This window comes from Trachypithecus francoisi, unplaced genomic scaffold (assembly GCF_009764315.1).
Source record: "Trachypithecus francoisi isolate TF-2019V2 unplaced genomic scaffold, Tfra_2.0 Lachesis_group12, whole genome shotgun sequence".
Taxonomy (NCBI): Eukaryota; Metazoa; Chordata; class Mammalia; order Primates; family Cercopithecidae; genus Trachypithecus; species Trachypithecus francoisi.
Window position 1 is genome coordinate 31,948,670 of NW_022681457.1, and position 22,163 is coordinate 31,970,832.

General features: G+C 35.6%; 1 protein-coding gene across 3 annotated transcripts in view; it reads right to left on the reverse strand.

The window, feature by feature from the left end:
• ANKRD13C (ankyrin repeat domain 13C) overlaps window positions 1-22,163 on the reverse strand; it is a 91,580-nt gene that overhangs the window by 36,597 nt on the left and 32,820 nt on the right. For all 3 annotated transcript variants that reach the window (XM_033225281.1, XM_033225282.1, XM_033225280.1), the window contains exons 4-7: window positions 13,079-13,164; window positions 11,241-11,286; window positions 6,432-6,498; window positions 1,442-1,586 (exon numbers count right to left, since the gene is read on the reverse strand). In XM_033225281.1, the coding sequence (XP_033081172.1) occupies window positions 1,442-1,586; window positions 6,432-6,498; window positions 11,241-11,286; window positions 13,079-13,164 (344 nt within the window). The remainder of the gene's footprint in view (window positions 1-1,441; window positions 1,587-6,431; window positions 6,499-11,240; window positions 11,287-13,078; window positions 13,165-22,163) is intronic.

Genomic DNA, 22,163 nt, shown 5'->3' on the forward strand with positions numbered 1-22,163 from the left:
AAAGGAAACATGCCATGCTAAGGAGATTAGATTTCACTCTAGGTAATGGTGAACTTTTTAAGTACCTTTAAGTAAGTAAGGTTTCACAATCTAAAGTTCAGTGTATCTCCAACATGTGGGATAATTTAGAAGCAGACAAGAAAGGAGCCAGGAAGATCATTTATAAGACTTTCCAATGGTCCAGTTGAGAAATAATGAATATCCAAATTACAGTAGTGACAGTGTGAATAAAAGAGGAATAATTATGAGACATTAAGGAGAAATAAATGACCAGATATGTACTCTGATGAGAAAACATAGAGTACAAGAAAAGATACCAGAAATAACTCCTAGGTTTCTGACTGAATAGAGAATGTCATCATTTATCAAAAGAGGAAAAACAGGAAAAAGAGTAAGTTTTGAGGAAAAGTAGTAAGGTTAGTTTTAAATAAGGTGAATTTTGAGGTACCTGGGAGACACACATGATATCCATTAGGCATTTAAACACATAAGCCTCTACTCAGAACTGTCTGGGACACAAACATATATTTGTAAATCATCAACCTATAGGACTGTGGGAATGGAAGGGATTATTCTGGCAGTTTGTAAAAATGAGAACCATATCAAGGGCCTATCAATGGTTTTTCAACACAAAGATATGGCATGAGAGAAGGAAAATCATGTTGTACTCGAAGAGGGAAAGGACATAGAAAGGAAAGGCAGCCAAAGAGTTAGGAAAAGTTAAGACTACAGACAGAGCCAAAAGAAGTATTCATATTAAAGAAATAAAATAAAGATTGTCAACAACATTAAAAGAAGGTAAGATAAAAAGATAATACATGGTAAAGGTCCAGCACAGGTTCAACAAATGAAAACTATAAATGAGAATAAGAGAAGTTGGAGTTCACTGACATAGGAGATAATCAGTTGAATTCTGAGCAGAGTCAATGGACTGGTCAAGATGGAGACCAGAGGATAGAAATATAAAAAATTAGAATAGGCCAGGTGCAGTGGCTCACGCCTGTAATCCCAGCTCTTTGGGAGGCCAAGGTGGGTGGATCATTTGAGGTCACGAGTTTGAAACCAACCTAGCCAACAAGGTGAAACAAAGCCTCTACTAAAAATACAAAAATTAGCTGGGCTTGGTGGCAGGCGCCTGTAGTCTCAGCTACCCTGGAGGCTGAGGCAGGAGAATTGCTTGAACCCAGGAGGCAGAGGTTGCAGTGAGCCTAGATCATGCCACTGCATTCCAGCCTGGGTGACAGAGAGAAACTCCAGTCTCAAAAAAAAAAGAAAGAAAAAAGAAGAAAAGAAAGCTAGTGGTCAGGAAACTATAGCTTTAGGAGCAAACCATCTCAATTATACCTTAAGCTTTTAAGCAAATTATACTGAGGCTTGGCTAAAAACCTAGATTTTTTTTTTTTAACAATTTAAAGGAATATTGATAAGACAACATGCTTACCTCATGATGTATTCGCTGATAAACTTTTTGTTCATTGTCTAATACTACGAAAGATTCAGAGGGTGCCGCATCCCCATTGAAAATGAAGCTTAGATCCCCTCGTTGGCACTTCATGTCAGTAAAGTCTATGAGAGTTGTGTCAAGCCTGTGAAACATTGGGTAGATGAGAAACTCTGACAAATATAATTTTGATAAAACTTCACTAATAATTAAATAAATTTGTTCCTTCTAAACTCAAACCGAGATGTTAATACCATATTGCAAAGTCAAATTTATACATAAAAACTAAATTTGAAATATTCTATTAAAAACCAAAAGACTAATGCCTAACCATCTGATACAAAACTTTGCTTTATCCTTCAACTTGATAAACCATTTAAATTCTTAGCCATTCTATTTGACTTCTCAGATTTGGACTTGTATTCTCTTTCCCAGCCAACATCTCTACACCCTGGAAACCTTACAGATCATTCTGTATCTAATACTCATGGATTCACACATCTGTGTGTTTACTGTGCTCTTTGGTAACCTGGACCTGTCGTGGTCTAGCCTAATGTGCTGGTTTCAAACAACATTCTACAAAGCACTACTTGCTGAAATTAGGAAAAATACTGAAAATAGAAAGCTTACAATACATTGAAGTGCTTCAATCTTGCACATGGCTCTATAAATCACCAGATCAGGATCACCCTAGCTAATGGCTGCTAAACCCAAGAAGCTGGTTGGCCCTGCTGTCAAGAGATGCTGGTCACATCCCCAGGAAGCTCCTTTAAGCCTCCGTGAAAGATCCACCCTGGCTACTGAATTTCTAATGCAACTGTAATAATTCATTACTCTGTATGTTTTTCAGTTCTCATCACAGACAAGGCAAAATGAGTTGGTATTCTTGGTTTCTCTAGACAGGAAAAACAGAAATAAAACATGCCTCACATGCTGCATGAAAATAATAACTAGGGTTACATAGAATTTATCATCAAAATTAATAACAACTAAGAATGAAAGTGACACTATTGATAATTCTGCCAGGAAAACAGGGGTGAGCCAGAGCAAAGAGGGAAGTATGGTTGCCTTATGTATCAAGAAGCCCTAAAAAAGTAACGCATCAACTCACAGGGAGCTGGGGTGGGGGGACCCTGTCTGTTGCTTTATAGCTGAAATCTAGTTTTTAGTCCACTTCCAGAAGCTAGAATTCAGCTATACCATTAAATAGCACCTATCACGGCTTGAGCATGTGTCCTAAAAGAAAATAGTATTAAAAAGGACTCTTCCCCTATCTCTGTAAGATGTGGGCTCCTGATAATACCAAAAAGGAACAGATCATTCTATATGTAAGTGCATTATTTGGGCTCCAAGCTTCAGCTATCAGGGAATGTTATGCTCTACATAAAAGAAGAAATGGGCTAAAACAGTCTTCTGCCTCCATTCCCTGCTTGCCCATCATAGGTGAAAGTGGTGGTGGGTTGCCAGGAGTGGGGATGAAAAGGTGAGTAAAGAGATGCACAGAAAGACAGATAAAGAAAGACAAAGACAGACTGAATGGTGACCTTTGAGATTTTAGATCTAACAATATGTAAAATTAGTCATAGAAACTTCCCAGTTATATAAATTAATACAGCCTATTTTTATTTCATCCATGTTTCTACAATTTGCAATAAAATGGGTAATACATTTTCTGTATATCCCTGACATATTAGATGACCTGGTAAAGCTGCATCACATATGCCTCAATAAATAATGTTAATTATCACGATGGCATTTTAAAGTCCTTGGTGTTAAGCCTATGAACCTAAATATTTTTAATTTTTCCCATGTAATTAGCCATGAAGAAGTTCTTTATACAAATGCAAATATTTGAATGGAAAGTATTATAAGAAGAAAGTCTGAAAAAATGCCAAATAACACTGAAAAAAGGAACTAAAGGCTTCACTTCAGACAAGAAAATCCTGAAAAGTGTGCAAATATACTTTCAATCAGTGATTACAGATGACCTCTTAATTATTTATATTTATGGTAAAAATCTTTGTTAGTACTCTCAAGAATAATGTTGCTCACACTTTCCTATTTCTACTGAAGTATTAGTTTCTCTTTGATACCAGAGAAGACATTTCAAATGATTACATGGCTGCCATGAGATAAAAGTAAACTTAAAGATTTCTCTTTGAATATATTTTAAAATTTAGCTTTATTGAAATGGTGTTAAAAATTGTCTTATGACATTTAAAATAGCAAGTTTTTGTTTAATGTTAACAGATTTTTTCCTTTAGATTCTTATCACCTAGGCAAAAAACCTTTTGTCATGCATCCTAAAAGCTATCCTCTCCATTAATCTGGTAAGCCTTGTTTGATGAGAGCTTTAGAACCTATCACATTTGTCCTTCATCCTCAGTTACTAGTAAGCCCCATGTCTGAGTTGCTAAGTTATAGTAACTTCCCCTTAACCTACAACCTCTCTCACAATTTTTCTCCCCCAGGCTTTTACCCTCATGTTCCTGTTTTAACTTTTGTGTGTGTGTGACAGGGTCTCACTCTATCACCCAGGTTGGAATACAGTGGCACAATCTCGGTTCACTGTAGCCTCAACCTCCTGGGCTCAGGTGATCCTCCCACCTCAGCCTCCTGAGTAGCTGGGACTACAAGTGCGTGCCACCATGCCTAGCTAATTTTTTGTATTTTTTGTACAGACAAGATTTCATAATATTGCCCAGGTTGTGTTTTAACCTTTTTGGTTGTATTACCTATAGTTATTATATAATGTGTACCAAAACATTTACTTTAAAAAGTCATATATAAATGTGAAGCAATTTTTTTCAAAGAGACTCCTTTTTGCCTAAACCTAGGACTCAAACAGAATAAAAACTTTATTTTTTTTGAGACAAGGTCTTACTCTGTTGCCCAGGCTAAAGTACAGTGTCATGATTATGGCTCACTGCAGCCTCAACTTGCTGAGGTCAGGTGGTTCTCCCACCTCAGTCTCCCAGGTAGCTGGGAGTAAAGGCACGTGTCACCTTGCCCAGATAATTTTTAATATTTTTTTTGTAAAGATGGGGTGTTGCCATGTTGCCCAGGCTGGTCTTGAACTCCAGGACTCAAGTGATCTACCTGTCTCAGCCTCCCAAAGTGCTGGGATTACAGACATAAGCCACCACATCTGGCCTAAAACTAACTTTTTAAAGTATCACATGGAAGATAATAGTATCCTCCAAAATTGCCTACCATCTTTGGCAAGCACCTATATTAAAAATGTCTAAATTAATGAAACCATAATAATTGCTAACAAAAGGCTGCTGAATTAAATCCACATCTAAAATCCTTTTCTATTTAATTTTTCTTCTATTTTTCTGTATTTTCCAAGATTTCTGTAATGACAATGCATTTAAGGTACTTGACACTTTTATAATTAGAAACACCTGAAGAGGTTTTTAGAAAACAGGCTAAATGTGATGGCTCACACTGTAATCCCAGCACTTTGGGAGGCCAAGGTGGAAGAATCACTTGAGCCTGTATGTTCAAGACCAGCCTGGGCAATATAGTGAGACCTCATCTTTATTATTTAAAAAAAGAAAAAAAAAAAACCAGAAACATCTACCTTAACCAAATTCTATTGCTTAAGGATAATATCCTAGAATTTACTTCCAACTACAAGTTATTGCTTCACTAATTCAAAATACTAAACAATAAATTTCTCAGAAATAGCTGATTTTTAAAAACTTCTGCTTTGTGTCATGGTGACAAGAACAACGAACAAGAAATCAGAAGTCCTGGTTCAGCCATTAATTTGTAAAATGCTCTTGTAAAAAAATCACTTAACTTCTCTGAGCTTTCTCATCTCTAACTGAGGACTTAATATGAGATAATCCTTCAAGTTATTTCTAGTTCTAGACCCTTAAACATTCAAATTAATATTCTGGAGATATACAGACACACACATACACAAAATTTTATATATACATGTATACTATTTATAATATACCAATATATGCACATATATATATAGAAGTTGGCATATTCACTAGCATTATATATAGTTTACAAATAGATAATTTATAATATGGCTATATTATTATAAAGCAAAATAAAGAATGATAAAAGTAAAATTCTCATGTAAGTTAAATAGATGTATTTTCCATCAGATCCAAACATCAATCTTAGTTATAAAAGGCATAGAATAGAAGGAAATTAAAATTAGCCTCAAAGTATTCACTGGAATGGATAGATGAATGAATGAATGGAAGAACAGATGCACGGATGAGTAAACAGGGGAAGGAAATATATGAAACAGATGGAGAAAAAGTCAAGAATTGGGTCTTCCCGCCGGGCGCGGTGGCTCAAGCCTGTAATCCCAGCACTTTGGGAGGCCGAGACGGGCGGATCACGAGGTCAGGAGATCGAGACCATCCTGGCTAACACGGTGAAACCCCGTCTCTACTAAAAAATGCAAAAAACTAGCCGGGCGAGGTGGCGGGCGCCTGTAGTCCCAGCTACTCGGGAGGCTGAGGCAGGAGAATGGCGTAAACCCGGGAGGCGGAGCTTGCAGTGAGCTGAGATCCCGCCACTGCACTCCAGCCTGGGCGACAGAGCGAGACTCCGTCTCAAAAAAAAAAAAAAAAAAAGAATTGGGTCTTCCTTATGTGTCCCTTATTCCTTAATAAATCCAGGATCAGGAAGGTAACCACTGTAAATCTTAATATTATATCAAGATTCTCACTGTTTGCCTTCTAGATAGTCTGTAGTTACATAAGAATAGTATCTTTGCTTTAGTCAAGATTTTATGTCTTCCACTTTGAGTTTGTTCTCTAAGTAATAAAAAATAAAAAAATAAAGTTTCTATGTCTTTGATTTTTTATCTATATGTCTCAAATGAGATAAAATATTGTGAATCTGTTACAGCATTTTAACATCATAAAACACATGTAAGTTATGATTACAGGGGAAAAAACCTTCCTCTAAATCTCAACTTTCTTTTACTGAGAAAAAAATCAAATCACCTTACCTGATATTGATACCTTGTTTGTATATTTTACATGCATCGGAAGGCAGAATTCGGGAAAGTAAAGGCACTGTATTTTTAAAAACAAAAGGTAAAAAATAACTATCTAAATTTTGAGATATTTACAAACTTTTAAATTAAAAGAGTAATGTGACATTTTGTTATCAAATTATAATAATTTCCTTTCAAATAATATTTTTCCATTTAAAAATAAATAAAATATAAAAAACAATTTTGAGCAACTTCAAATATCTACTAGTTACTTGTAATTTCTGTATAGTTTACTATACTCCCATCCCACCCACAAACAAGGGTAGCAGAGTCAATATGATGCCACTCAGGTACAGACTGCATATTATAGATGAGTAAACAATAACCTGTGGTAACTAAACCCTCCTGAATGGGTAACCAGATAGACCTGAACCTTATCTAATTTTTAAAATAAAATTTGGAAAAACTGCAGGAAAGTAATGTGTATAACAGAAAGAGGCATCTTTGAAGTGAGACAGTTAAATTTGAGTTTGAATCCCAAATATATGCCTTGGTTATTTAGACTCAGTGTACCTGAGTTTCAAAATCTGTATTTATCTATAGACTTCTACATTCCTATGTTGCTATCTATAGCTCATATACAAGCCACAAGCTATATTCTGATAGTTTTTTATTATTTATTATCTATTTTGGGGAGATAGGAGTTATTCTACGGATAAATAAAGCTATATAACAGGCTATAATAAACTACCATGTACAAAGAAATGAAAAAAATGTGAAGTTCAAATTCTTGAAATTAAGACCATATCACAGGCACATGTGTACATAAGTGTATGTGTAATATACAATTAACAGTCGCAAATACAGGATGGATTGATTCTGTAGATAACAAATAAAAATAGAAAATTAGTTTTTTAGTTAAAACGTGCTATCTGCATAATGCAAAATCTAAAGTAGTGATCATATTATAAATCATTTGACATTTTATAGTATATAAAGGGCTTTATAGTATACTTTATTGTATACAAAGTATTACAGTATATAAAAGGCTTTCTTCAAAAAAATGATTTTATTTCATATACATCAAAAGAAAGTTTGCAACAGTGGGGTAGTTAGTATTACCCTCATTTTAAAAATGAAGAATCAAGCTCAGAAAACATATAAAATATGTGATTTGCCATGTCAAATACTTAGGGGCCGGTATTTTTGATTCCAATTCAAAGCTTTTATATACCTAAAAACCCAGGCTGGAATATTTCAGTTACCTTCAAACTTGTTACTAAGTCTGTGGCAATTTTCTCCGAAGTCTGAATATAAGTAACAGCATAAGAAAAAGTGTGCTCTACTATCTCAAAAGTAAACTGACCCTGATTTCAGTATTTCTTGGCTTCCCCTTATTTTTCGCTTGCCGTTTTAAAAATTATTATGTGTTTTGACAAGGGAAAGAAATATGCCAAAACTCTTAAAGCTTGATCATAAAATCTAATAAAAGATCTAGGCTATCTAGAAGCCAAAGGGTTTCGTTTTAGAATTATATATGACATCTAATCATCACGTATTAATAGTTGTGACTTTAAATCAGTAAAATCCTTTATTAGGAATGAAACAGATGTGCTGACTTTTTGCATCAAAGTCAAGTTCTCAGAGAAGAAATACTTTGGACAACTGTCTCACGGTTACTTCAGGAACTCAATTATGCAACATTTATAATGTGTTGTTTATGATATATACACGATTTTAGAAGTGATTGCATGTATTTATATCTTTTAGTATAATTAAAATATCACTTTTAAACTATTTTATAACATTTTGTTCAGCAATATACATTGACTATTCTAGAATTCAAACCACTAATGATTACTAAGGGAATCAGTTAAAGAGCCAAAATACTCAAGGAACAATCCAGTTTAGGATCACAAAGCAGGACTGGGGTCTCTACAGATGGGAAAAAAATGGGGTAAAAAGGATAGTATTCAGGTTTTAGACCAATCTAACTTGGAGCTCCTTTACTACACAAGGCTACTATAAACCTGTTTTTCTATGTGTTCTAGGACACCAGGACCCCCGAATGATATATAAGGCATAAAAGTAACAGAGTAACAAGACTGCATAATCTTTAACAGAGTCAAACTAGCCTAATGAGCTAGAGTTATAAAAATGTGAGAAAAAACTGATTAAATATAGAATTAAAATTCTTTATACAAGGATTAAACACACTAGAAAAATCTTAATCATCCATGCCACAAAGTATTATGCAGCTATTAAAATTAGTGAAGTATTACCACATGAAATATGGTAAGATGCCTATAATTGGTTGAATAAAAATGACAGCTGGGTGTAGTAGCTCACACCTGTAATTCCAGCACTTTGGGAGGCTGAGGAAGGCAGATCATCAGAGTCAGGAGTTCCAGCCTGGCCAACACGGTGAAACCCTGTCTCTACTAAAAATATAAGGCGCACGCATGTAGTCCCAGCTACTCAGGAAGCTGAGGTGGTAGGATCACTTGAACCCAGGAGGTGGAGTTTGCGGTGAGCTGAGATCACATGACTACACTCCAGCCTCGGTGATAGAGTAAGACTCCCTCTCAATAAATAAATAAATAAATATGTCAACTTGCATAACAATATAATAGTATGATGCTATGGGAGAAAAAAACCTAATTCTGAGGGGTTGTGTGTGCATAGATATATACACAAACACTTTAGTAAGCACTGAAAAGCATTTGAAAGTAGTCATACGAAATGTTAACAATGGTCACCTCTGGGAAGTGGTAACAGGGAAACTTAAAAATACCTGATTAATTTTCTATAATGTTCAAAACTTTAACAGTGAATATTAAAAATAGATTAAAATCTTTGTAAATTCTGAGGATAATTTTAGTATTAAATTATAATTTGTATTAGTCAAAACTAACTAAAAAGCATAATATAATTTTTAGAAATGTATACATATGTTATAAAATCAATGTTTAAAATTTACATAAGCTGTAGTCTGATTTGTATCTAAAAGTTCCAAATAAAGAAGGCAGCTTATCAAAAATATAATTTGTAGAAAATTATTACTTGTTGAAAAGAGGCCAGATTCTTTCTCAAGACAGTAGAATACTACTATTTTTTCATACAGTAGAGAGAAATAAGTGTTAATGGACTTCAGATTTATAGCTGCATTTATTTTTTCAGAAGAAATCAGAAGATATAAGGGAATTAGATGAAATAACAAGCATAATTGTTAATTAAAGTTTAAATCTGGTAACTTCCTAGGCATTTTACTGCTGTATGGTATATTGTATAACCTATTTTCTTACTGATGAGTTGAAGCTGAATTTGCAAACCCAAGTATATTGTGAGAATATCATAACTTCCTCTAGGTTAACAAATGCCAGAATGTAATGTTTTAAATTAAGTTGCATTTATTCACCTAACATAGACCAGGCCTAAAACTGTGAAATTTCTATTAGTTTTCTTTTTTTTTTTTTTTTGAGACAGAGCCTTGCTCTGGAAATCCCACTACAAATTGCCTGAGAAGGGCAGTAGCAGCACTGGATGGGGCTAAGTACTGTAAGTAATTTCCATTTCACAGTCTAGAATTTGTTTTTAAATGTATAGAGAAAATCATAGAGGCACAGAATGTAGAAATGAAAAGAAACAGATTTGCTAGTTCAAAATTCCTATTCTACTGACTTTGAATTATTAGCCCAGTGTTCCTCATTTGGTATAATATGCATATGTGCCTGGGCGACAGAGTGAGTGAGACTCTGTCTCCAAAAAACCAAAAATTAATTTAGATGCTTTAACAAAAATGCACATAAGCTCATTATGTCCAAACCTTTTTATAGATTACATTTTTTTAAATCTTTAAAAACAACAAAATTTAGTTGTTTAGTTAGTGAAATAAAGGTCACTAGAATCAAACTTCATATTTGGATATGAAAGTTTTATGAGGAGGAGAAAAATCTTGTTAAGGTAAGTCAATAAATGACTGCAAAAAAATCTGGGGCAAAATTAGAGTCTTTCATAAGTCACTGGAATCACTGTTCAACCAAATGGTATGTAAAGAAAGTGGCTATAAAGTATGCAAGAGGCAAAATAACTGAAAGACAACAAAATATACATAAACAAAAGATGTTAACTAAATTCTCCACATTCAGAGATCTAAGTACTAGATTTCAAACATCCTTAAATTCAGTAGTCCTATAATCCCATAATTATTTTCTTTTCTGAAAACTCCTTGCATTCTATTATTAAATTTTAAATGCTGTTTGTAAAACAAAATTTTTAAAACTAAAAGTACCATCTTTAACCTTAAAAATATAAACTATTAGCCAGATGTGGTGGCTCACTTCTGTAATCCCAGCACTTTGAGAGGCCGAGGTAGGAGGATTGCTTGAGCCCAGGTGTTCTAGACCAGCCTGGGAAACAAAGTGAGATTCCATCTCTACAAAAAATAGAAATAATTAGCCAGGTGTAATGGCATGTGCCTGCGGTCCTAGCTACTCAGGAGGCTGAGCGGGGAGGATTGCTTGAGCCCAGGAATTCGAGGCTGTAGTAAGCTATGATCGTACTACTGCACTCCAGCCTGGGCAACCGTAAGAACTTGTCTCAAAAAAAAAAAAAAAAAAAAAGATTTATTAAAGTTACTAATCAATTAGAATAATTAAACATTATAGGGCTTTATAACAATTACAGTCAATGTCACGAAAAATACTTTTCCTCACAGCAAGTATTAAATTTGTTATCTTAACATTTCTATATGATAGGTATTTTCGTACTTGCATTTCTGCATGAGTACATATTTTATAGTAAAACATAGCACACTCTTACCCCAGCTTTGAAAATCCCAGTGAAGTTCTAGATAAAAGTCACCTAGCTGAAAAATGAAATATGAATAATTACTAAATGCACCTTAGTTAACAGCTCTTATGCTTCAAAAAATATTTTATCATCAAAGGTCTCTAGTCAGAAATAGAAAATGATAAAATATTAACTTTAATGTTTGGAATTTGATAGAAAAAATATGGCTATTCCTTAAAACATTATAATACATGCATTACTATACTTAATTACAAAGGAAAATATGCACCTGTATATTTTATAAGAATATTTTAATTACATAGTAACATATCTGAAACTGGTAAGCATTTAAATTTCTATCAACACATATTACACTTCCCAGTATAAACAAAATAACAATAACAATAAATATTATTTTTTAAATAGTTAACTTTAGAAGTGTTATTAAAAATTACTACCAAAAGGATTATTTGTATAGCCTCATAATGGCATTTAAAAAATGGCCCATTGTAATAGAAAATATTTTTCTGTAAAGGGATAATACAAGTTTATAAAATCTGAAACATATCATCATATAACATCTACGAAAAAAATTTTTTGTTTTTTTTGAGACACAGTCTCACTCCATCGCCCAGGTTGGAGTACAGTGGCATGATCTTGGCTCACTGCAACCTCTGCCTCCTGGGTTCAAGCAATTCTCCTGTCCCAGTCTCCCAGGTAGCTGGGACTACAGGCACCTGCCACCACACCTGGCTAATTTTTTTTTTTAATTTTTAGTAGAGACAGGGTTTCGCCTTTTTGGTCACGCTAGGCTCAAACTCCTGACCTCAGGTGATCCACCCACCTCGGCCTCCCAAAGTGCTGGGTTTACAGGCATGAGTCACCATGCCCAGCCAAAAAAAAATTTTTATTTTGCAAATCAGAAGTTAGACATCAAAGATTATAACTGTGAAGAGTATATATTCTAAATAGAAGTAGAGCATTAGAAATATAGCAACATCAACAAGTTAGTCTTTCTTTTTCAAAAAGTGATAAAAGTGACTGTTAATAGTAGAAATCATTGCAACATGAGTAAAACATTTTTCTGGCTTTTTCTTTATTTCTTCAGATCTTTAAAAAAAAAAAAAAAAAAAAGCACGACTAACAGAGACAAGCTATCACCATAACATCATGACAGTTCTAATCTTTCTCCCACAGTTCTTTGAGGCAGCAGAAATACAGAGGAAGAGAGTAACAACAGAAAACAAACCACTCTCTTTTTTGTGCCAGCATACCCAGCTCTTACCACAAGGACGTAGGACAGATAAAAAGAGTTTTTGTTATATAAAGAATATACAGGCTGGGCACGGTGGCTCACGCCTATAATCCCAGCACTCTAGGAGGCTGAGGCAGGTGGATTGCTTGAGCTCAGGAGTTTGAGACCAGCCTGGGCAACATGGCAAAACCCCATCTCTACTAAAAATACAAAAAATTAGCTGACGACAGAGTGAGGTGCTGTCTCAAAATAAATAAATAAATAAAAATAAAATAACCTGCCACTTCTAGTAGCAATGGCTTTAGCTCTAGAGAATGTTCTAATTCAAAGACAAAGGAAAATTATTGCCATTAACTATGACTTACCTCCTTTTTTTTTCTTTAGACCTCTTATCTAATTTATTGAAAGTAATAAATCTTTATCTTCCTAGTTCAAAGTGAGGTGTAGAAGATCACATTTATACACTATAATTATTACATAATTTAGGCATAATTTTTTTACCATATTTTGGCCCTTAATAAGTGAGAATTTCAATTGTATTAAGAAAAAAATGCTTAAAACTACACTTATAATTACTCCCAAGGTGCAAAATAAACAAAGAAATACAGCTTACCTCTTTCAGGGCTTTTAATAATCGTGGTCGTTTTTCTTCAACACTTTCCCTGGATTGCTGCTTAAGCTTCCTCAAAAGAGCTGTAACTAAAGTTTAAATTTTAAAAATAACTAATTTACATTTCATCATGCAATAAAAACACCACTGGCTTATTACAGATATAGATAGATAATACATGTACACATATGCGCACATGCATGTGTGTATATGTTTGTGTGTGTGTGTATCTACAACCACAATACATTTTGAAAGGCCAAAAATCAAAGAGCAATGTTTAAATTACTGAAGGTCTCTTGGAACAGTAAAAGAAGCTGAGACATAGAAGTCAGAGAACATGGGACCTATATAGATAGAATAAGTTAGTAAGTAAGTTTAATAAAACTGGTATGATCCCCAAAGAATAATGAGAAGAGATATTTTACACCATATTCACACTAGCTTTCACTAGTTTTTAATTATCAGTAAGGATTTACCTAACTGTGCCAAGATAACCAAACTCATTCAAATGATGCAATATCCTAATAGAACACTGACCTCAAGGTAGATCTCAAAAACAACAGATCTCAAAAATCCCACTGGAAGCCACTTTTCTAAAAATGTATAATTACCTGTAATTGTTACCAGGTGTATCTGTTCTTTTTTCACTGGTGGATATACCTTCACATACTACCAGCACAGTATAAAAAACACAAAACTGAATCTTATTGTATCTGGAAAAAGAACTTCTGAATCTAAGAAAACCTAAAGTCCTCCACAGTATATTTTCAATTACTAAGAGACTGAGATTTAAGCACATTGCTAAAGTTCAAACCCCAGCTTCACCATTTAGTGGTTGTGTGTAAACTTGGACAAGTTACTACCTAATTTCTCTAAACTTCCTTTTTTTATTCCTCTCCTTTGTCAAGTAAGAATAGAAGTAAGGGCACAGTGGCCTGCACCTGTAGTCCCAGCTACTCAGGAGGTTAAGGTGAGAGGATCACTTGAGCCCAGGGGTTCGAGACCAGCCCGGGAAACATAGTGAGACCCCATCCCTATTTAAAAAAAAAAAAAAAATTAGCCAGGGCTTGATGGTATGTACCTGTGGTCCTAGCTACTTGGGAGGCTGAAGCAAGAGGACTGGTTGTGCCCAAGAGTTTGAGGCTGCAGTAAGCTATGACCACTGCACTCCAACCTGGGTGACAGAGCAAGACACTGTGCCTGCAATTAACTAAACACAATTTTTATCTGTTAGAATGAAGGTCTAAAATTCACTGGCAAAAATCATTCAATTAACCCTTAACATTTATCAAAATAAGAAAAAATATTAGACTTGAATGAAATAAACAGAAAAAATAAGAACACAGAAATATGTGCATTGGGGGAAATATATAAATCCATACATGCTAATTTCCTCCTGATTCTAACATATTTTTCATATACATACATATACATATGCGTTCTGAGGGCTTTTTAAAAATCAGTAAATTATTTTTACTATTTCACAGTATGCATTCTTATAAACCACTTCAAGTCCCACGTGGAACGCAGAAGCAGAAGGCGAATAAAAAAAGAAGGTAGTGAAAGCTTGGACCAGATTTTTTTTTTGTCCACATAGGCCCAAAATTAGCAAAAATCTAGGGAAGGATATAAAAATAGTAGGAGTTCTTATTTTTAACTACAGGTCTAACTAAATCCCAATATATTTTAAAAAGCCAAAAATCAAAGAACAATGTTTAAATTACTGAAGATGTCTCAAAATAATAAAAACTGAGACACAGAAATCAGGAAACATAGGACCTAGTTTCAGTCCTACCATTTATTAGCTCGGTGACCTAAATCAGTAGTTACCAAATACGAACCTACATTTCTGTGCCCAGTTGTTTGAGTTTCCAATGATATGCAGAAAATGAGGAAAAAATGTGTACTAGAATGAGTTTTTTCTTAATAAATTTTTAAAAGACTATTCTTCCTACTTTTGGTTTCAAATATCTTTTTTAAAAATAAAATGTGGATCACAAAAGACAGTAGTTATCTTTTTTATAAAGTTCTGATAGTCTAAAATGAAAAAGTTAGATTCCCTATATCAAGCACCAGTAAAAAAATTTTTTCTGGTCTGTGAAATCCAAAAAGTCTGAGAATCAATGACTTAGATAACCATTTACAGATTCAAGTTCGTATGAATCTAACAAACCTTCCTGTTCGTTATATTTAACTTTAATGTCAAAGTCACATTACCCAAATGTAGTAAAATCTTTTTAATGGTCATTGTTTTCCACTATAAGCTCAAGTACCTTAATAAATCTTATTCAATCTACCTTGCCTTCAGATTGAAATGGACCTTGGTTGAATGCAGAGAATGAAAAGAATTCAATTCCTAGATAGAAAGCGTCTTTCAATAAAAAGCAGAGGCTATATATTTTTTTATCAGCCTGATTTTATTAACTAAATATAATTGTAACTGACTGAAGGCATTCAATAAATAACGACCAAACATCATTAAAAAGGTAATGGCAACCACTGTATATAAGCATAGTATAATAACGTATGCAAAGAGATTCCCTTTTCTATATAAGACTTCATATTGAAAAACACCAAAAACTCAATCTTCTTATGGATGCACAAACATTCAGAAAGCAATTACACAAAATTACCAGTATCCTTTTTAGGCAGCAGTATTGCAGTATTTGTATTCCCATATTGTGAGAATTTTACTAGTACTGATTAATAATGAAGATAAAATTCGCTTTAGAGGATTTAGGTGATAAGAGAATTCATACAAAGACTCAAATGCAAAAGTCCATAAACCGCAAATATTTCACTTTCTCATTTCTCCTTCTCCGACTGAAGTTTACAGTTTGACGTAAAACTTTTGGAACTATGCCCTACTGCTCCAAGTATTACTTAAATCTGCATCTTTTCCACTCCTCTTCCTTCTAAGCTCCAATCTATTTCCTGCTTCCCACTTGGACAATTCTACCTGATGTGCTACAGTTGATTCAAACCCAACAAATCTAACACAAATTAAAGATCATACTGCTCTTGCTCCTATAGTCTACATACCAATTAATTAATGAAATCACCATCAATCCATAATAGAGACCTTAGAGTTACTCTGAATCATTCTATTATTACCTATATCCAAGAGATAATCCATTCTGTTAAATCTTTCTTTTTTTTTTTTTTTTTTTGAGACGGAGTCTCGCTCTGTCACCAGGCTGGAACGCAGTGGCACGATCTCGGCTCACTGCAACCTCTGCCTCTCGGGTTCGAGCTATTCCCCTGCCTCAGCCTCCAGAGTAGCTGGGACTACAGGTGCGCATCACCACGCCCAGCTAACTTTTGTATTTTTAGTAGAGACGGGGTTTCACCATGTTGGCCAGGATGGTCTAGATCTCTTGACCTCGTGATCCGCCCGCCTCAGCCTCCCAAAGTGCTGGGATTACAAGCATGAGCCACCAGGCCCAGCTAAATCTTTCTTTTAATTACTTTCTAATCTATTCCTTTCTTCTCTATGTCTTTAAGTCAAGCTTACCTCATTTGTTCCAAAAACGTTTTTTTCTAAATATCTCTTGCCTCCCTGACTCCACTGTATTAATTAGAAAGTCTTTTCACTTATCTAATAATATCAATCCCTGCTTTGAAGTCTTCTGGGCTTTTGCAGAGACCGGAAATTGAGATTAAAATCTTGAATAGCACATAAAGCTGGTATCAATGTGGTCCCTTTATCATTACAACTTCATTTCCCAACACTGGTCTTTGCCCCTTCATCCATCTTTGCCATGTATCATTAAGAAGCCAAATACAGGGGCACGGTGGCTCACGCCTGTAATCTCAGCACTTTGGAAGGCCGAGCCAGGTGGATTGCCTGAGGTCAGGAGTTCGAGACCAGCCTGACCAACATAGTGAAACCCCGTCTCTACTAAAAATACAAAAAAGAAAATAGCTGGGAGTGGTGGCAAGTACCTGTAATCCCAGCTACTCAGGAGGCTGGGGAAGGAGAATCGCTGAACCTGAGAGGAGGAGGCTGCAGAGAGCCAAGATTGCACCATTGCACTCCAGCCTGAGCAACAAGAGGGAAACTCCACCTCAAAAAAAAAAAAAAAAACAAAGAAGAAGCCAAATACATACTGTTCCCTAGCATATGCCTTGTTTTTTACATTTCCACGCTTTATACACATTTCACTCTGGCAGAGTAGAATGTCTTCACCCACCTTTTTAGCTCCTAAAATCCTTTGAGACAGCTTTAAGAACCAAACACCTTGCTAAAAACCTGAATAACTTTTCCACTCATCAGTTTCCCCCAGGACTTTGTAAATACTTCAGAATGTCACAGAATATTCACTGGTCTCTCTCCCTAAAGTAGGATGATTTCCTCAACATCACAGTTAATGGCACATCCTGACTATGTTTCTGACACATCCAGTAGGTATTTAGAACACAAATAGACAACTCCTGGCCTCATACACTCTGCCTAAAGGGAATGGGCAGAGTTCTGACACAGTATATGAGCAGAGAAAACTTCCTTGTACTTCAGCTGAGATCTGAAGAATCTGAAGAAGCTATGACAAAAAGAGGGGGATATATAAGTATGAGGACTATAAGAAACCAAAAAGCCAGCCCAGCTGACACATAGAAAGCCAGATGGAAAGAACAAGATGAGGAAGGAGACAAAGAAGTGGTACTATCATACTGGACCTCATAAACAAAATTAGCAATTTTGGTCTTTGTCCTCAGAACAGGAGGTTTTAAAGAATTTTATGTAGAGAATAATATGACCAGAAGATGAAACTAAAATATAACAAAATATTAACAGTGGTTGTCTTTTTTTTTTTTTTTTCTTGAGACAGGGTCTCGCTTTGTGCCAGGCTCCAGGCTGGAGTACAGTGGCACAATGTCGACTCACCACAGCCTCAGCCTCCCAGGCTCAAGTGGATCCTCCCATCTCAGCTCCCAAGAGGCTGGGACCACACGCGCACACCAACATACCTGGCTAATTTTTGTATTTTTTTGTAGAGACAGGTTTTTGCCATGTTGCTTAGGCTGGTCTTGAACTCCTGGGCTCAAGCGACCCACCTGTCTCAGCCTCCCAAAGTGCTGGGATTATAGGCATGCCCCACTGCACCTGACCCAACAGTGGTTATCTATGAGTGATATTATTTTCTTTTTTTCCCCCTATAATTCCTAATTTTCTACAATGAATGTCATCATTTTCTTATAAGAAAAAACATTATAAAGTTTTGAAAACTCAGGAGAGTTGTGATAAGTAAAAGTCCTACTATAATTCTTCACTTTTTTCTTTTTTTTTTTAGACAGAGTCTCACTCTGTCACCCAGGTTGGAGTACAGTGGCATGATCTCAGCTCACTGCTACCTCCGCCTTCCAGGTTTAAGCAATTCTCCTACCTCAGGCTCCCACGTAGCTGGGACTATAAGCACACATTACCACACCAGCTAATTTTTGTACTTTTTGCAGTGTTGGGATCCCCCTATGTTTCCCAGGCTCAAGCAATCTGCCTGCTTTGGCCTCCCAAAGTGCTGGGATTACTGGCATCTAATATTAATACTTTTAAGAAAAATTTTGATTCTTGATACACAGTCTCGAATTTTCTTTGCAGTTTTTATTCATCTCTTCATTAATTCATTAAACAAATATTGTACCAGAGATAAAGGGGTGAATAAGACAACATATGCATGACTTGAAGTCTCACAAAGCTTATATTATCAAGATATACAGAGTAGGGAACACATACTGAAAAATTAATAAGAAGTATGCAACATATTGCAAAGGAAAAGACTAAACCACTTTGAAAATGTAAAACAAGAAGAACTTAAGCTACTCTAAAAGTTGAGGAAAGCCTTCTCTCAAAAAGAAATATAAAATTGAAGGCTAAATGAAGACTTCCAATTCAACGTAAGACTGTAAACCAATACGAATTGCTGTCTCTCACACCACATTAACCTTTGATGCGCCACAAAAATAAGACAAAGGCCGATAGAATTCCCAAAGCTACCATAACATAAGTATACCATGACATAAATCTGCACACAAACTGTGAGCAACTTCTGGAGAGACAAAACACAACTAGATCCCAGAGTGCATAAAGAAACCAGAGCTGTCTAGATCAGAGAAAGCTAGGGACCATGGGTGAGGGATAAATTGTGGGGAAAAAAAAGGCTTTTTACTTGTATCCTATCTCTGTCTCACATTGGTCTGGGCTGATCACTGTTTACCAGGTAACCACTGTAAGGCACAAAAGCAATATAATCTTGAAATTTTATTATTAATTAGTGAAATGATTCTAAACCGTTTCTGACAAGTAGTTTGCATTGTCTGTTTTGTGGCACAAGAATGTTAGCAAAATTGTCAGAAATCAGAAAAAATAGACAAATAGGTGACAAAGTTTTTGCCAATAATTAATAATATTAGATTATCTCTGATTTTTCAAAAAACATAATTTTCTGAGCCCAGAAAATGTTAATGTAACACAAGCTAAAAAATCAAAAACTTAATCACAGTGCATAAGATAATTTCAAAGTACAGACATAGCCGGGTGTGGTGGCTAATGCCTGTAATCCCAGCACTTTGGGAGGCCAAGGCAAGTGGATCACCTGAGGTCAGGAGTTCGAGACCAGCCTGGCCAACATGGTAAAACCCCATCTCTACTAAAAATTCAAAAATTAGCCAGGCGCGGTGGCAGGCACCTGTAGTCCCAGCTACTCGGGAGGCTAAGGCATGAGAATCACTGGAACTCGTTCTCAAAATAAATAAATAAATAAAAATAAGTACAGACACATGTTTAACACCATTATACATTTATATTACTATTTCTAAATATGCACCATAAGAGTTATTCAATTAATTATCCTTTAAGTTAGCAGTTAAGTATTTGTTTCATGTGATGGAAAGTAATGAAAATATCAACACTGAGCAATTATGGCCATATAACTACATAATAATAGTCAATGGGGTATTATTTAGAATGGCTAATATATCACTCTACCTAAGAAAATCACTTTAAGAACAGACCTCAACTATCTGAGTCTCAGTCTTTTACCTTTAAATTGATTGTTAAATATCCTTTAACTAATTTTCCATGATAATTTTGTTTATTGGTCTTCCCAATAATTATGAATTCTTAAACAGAAGAGACGAGGTCTTTTATTCTCCACATCTTAATATGCACACATGTTTTATAGTAAGGACTCAGTAAATACTGATTCTGAATAAAAGAATCCTTGAAGCCGAGTGCAGTGGCTCACACCTGTAATCCCAGCATTTTGGGAGGCCGAGGCTGGTGGATCACCTGAGGTCAGGAGTTTGAGAACAGCCTGACCAACATGGAGAAACCCCATTTCTACTAAAAATACAAAATTAGCCAGGTGTGGTGATGCATGCCTATAATCCCAGCTACTGGGGCAGGAGAATTGCCTGAACCGGGGAGGCGGAGTTTGCTGGTGAGCCTAGATCGCGCCATTGCACTCCAGCGTGGGCAACAAGAGTGGAGCTCCATCTCAAAAAAAAAAAAAGAATAATTGAAAGTCACAAAAGTCACACTAGACAAAAACCCAGAAGCCAACCTGCTTTCCTCTCCACTCTGTTAATTAGTTAGAAAAATCAGAAGAAGTTTCTTCAGACCAGTTGTTGCAACTCTTATTATCACTTTCTTTTGGATTTGCACATTTTTTATCTTTTCCTTGAAATAGTTCTAGGATTAGTATTGTTTCTTGCTCTCATGAGAGTCTCCTGATATATGTCCAGAAAGGACAACTGTCAATGTATAAAAAATTTTTAAAAAAACACTCATTTTAGTTGTTAAAATATTATAATTTTATCTCAGTAAATCTTAGACCCAAATATAACTTCACCATTAAAAGTTGTTTATAGGCTGAGCACGGTGGCTCATGCCTGTAATCCTAGCACTTTGGGAGGCCGAGGCGGGCAGATCACGAGGTCAGGAGTTTGAGACTAGCCTGACTAACATGGTGAAACCCCGTCTCTGCTAAAAATACAAAAATTAGCCGAGCGTGGTGGCAAGCGTCTGTGATCCCAGCTACTTGGGAGGCTGAGGCAGGAAAACCCCTTGAACGTGGGAGGTGGAGGTTGCAGTGAGCCAAGATTGTGCCATTGTATTCCATCCAGCCTGGGTGACAGGGCAAGACTCCATCTCAAAAAAAAAAAAAAGTTGTTTATAAAGTTCAGGAAGTCCACAAAAATGTATATGAGGTAGAATATACAGCTAAATAAATTTTTTTTTTTTTTTTGAGACAGTCTTGCTCTTGTCGCCTGGGCTGGAGTGCAATGGCGCGATCTCCGCTCACTGCAACCTCCACCTCCTGGGCTCAAGCAATTCTCCTGCTTCAGCCTCCTGAGAGCTGAGATTACAGGCGCCCACCACCATGCCCAGTTATTTTTTTGTATTTTTAGTGGAGACAGGGTTTCACCATGTTGGCCAGGCTGGTGGTGAACTCCTGACCTCAGGTGATCCTCCCGCCTTGGCCTCCCAAAAGTGCTGGGATTACAGGCATGAGCCACCGCGCCCAGCCTGCCAAATCTTAAGTGCCCAGAAGAGCCCAAATCATAGCATCAAAATAAGACTGAATCTATGTAACATCCTAGGAGAGTTCTACATTGTGCATTTCTTTAATAAAGCTCCCAGTGTTTTTTATTTCTTTCCACAAAGTTAGATTTAATTGATCATTTTCAGCCTAAAACTATAAAGATAATATTATCAGCAAGATAATATTCCCATTCATCCAGATTAACTTTTGTAAAATTTTCCACTACTGAGATATACTTGACAAAAATAAGATCTGTATGTGAAGTTGAAAAAAATTATGGGTAGGAGGAGGGAGAGTGGAATAACTGAACATTCAGCATATTATCAAAAAGAATAGGACATGTTTTGGAAATACTCTTTTAATGACTAAAACAAAATAGAGACAGTCTTATTCCTTGCTTCCAGCAAAATCTATACCTACCAGCTAAAGCAGGTAACTATTGTAACACTATTTTTAGTTCCAATAATGGCCTAAATAATTAAGCAGTTGCCAAAAAGGACAGTCAGGTTATTAATTTTTTTTTTTCTTTTTTTTTTTTTGAGACGGAG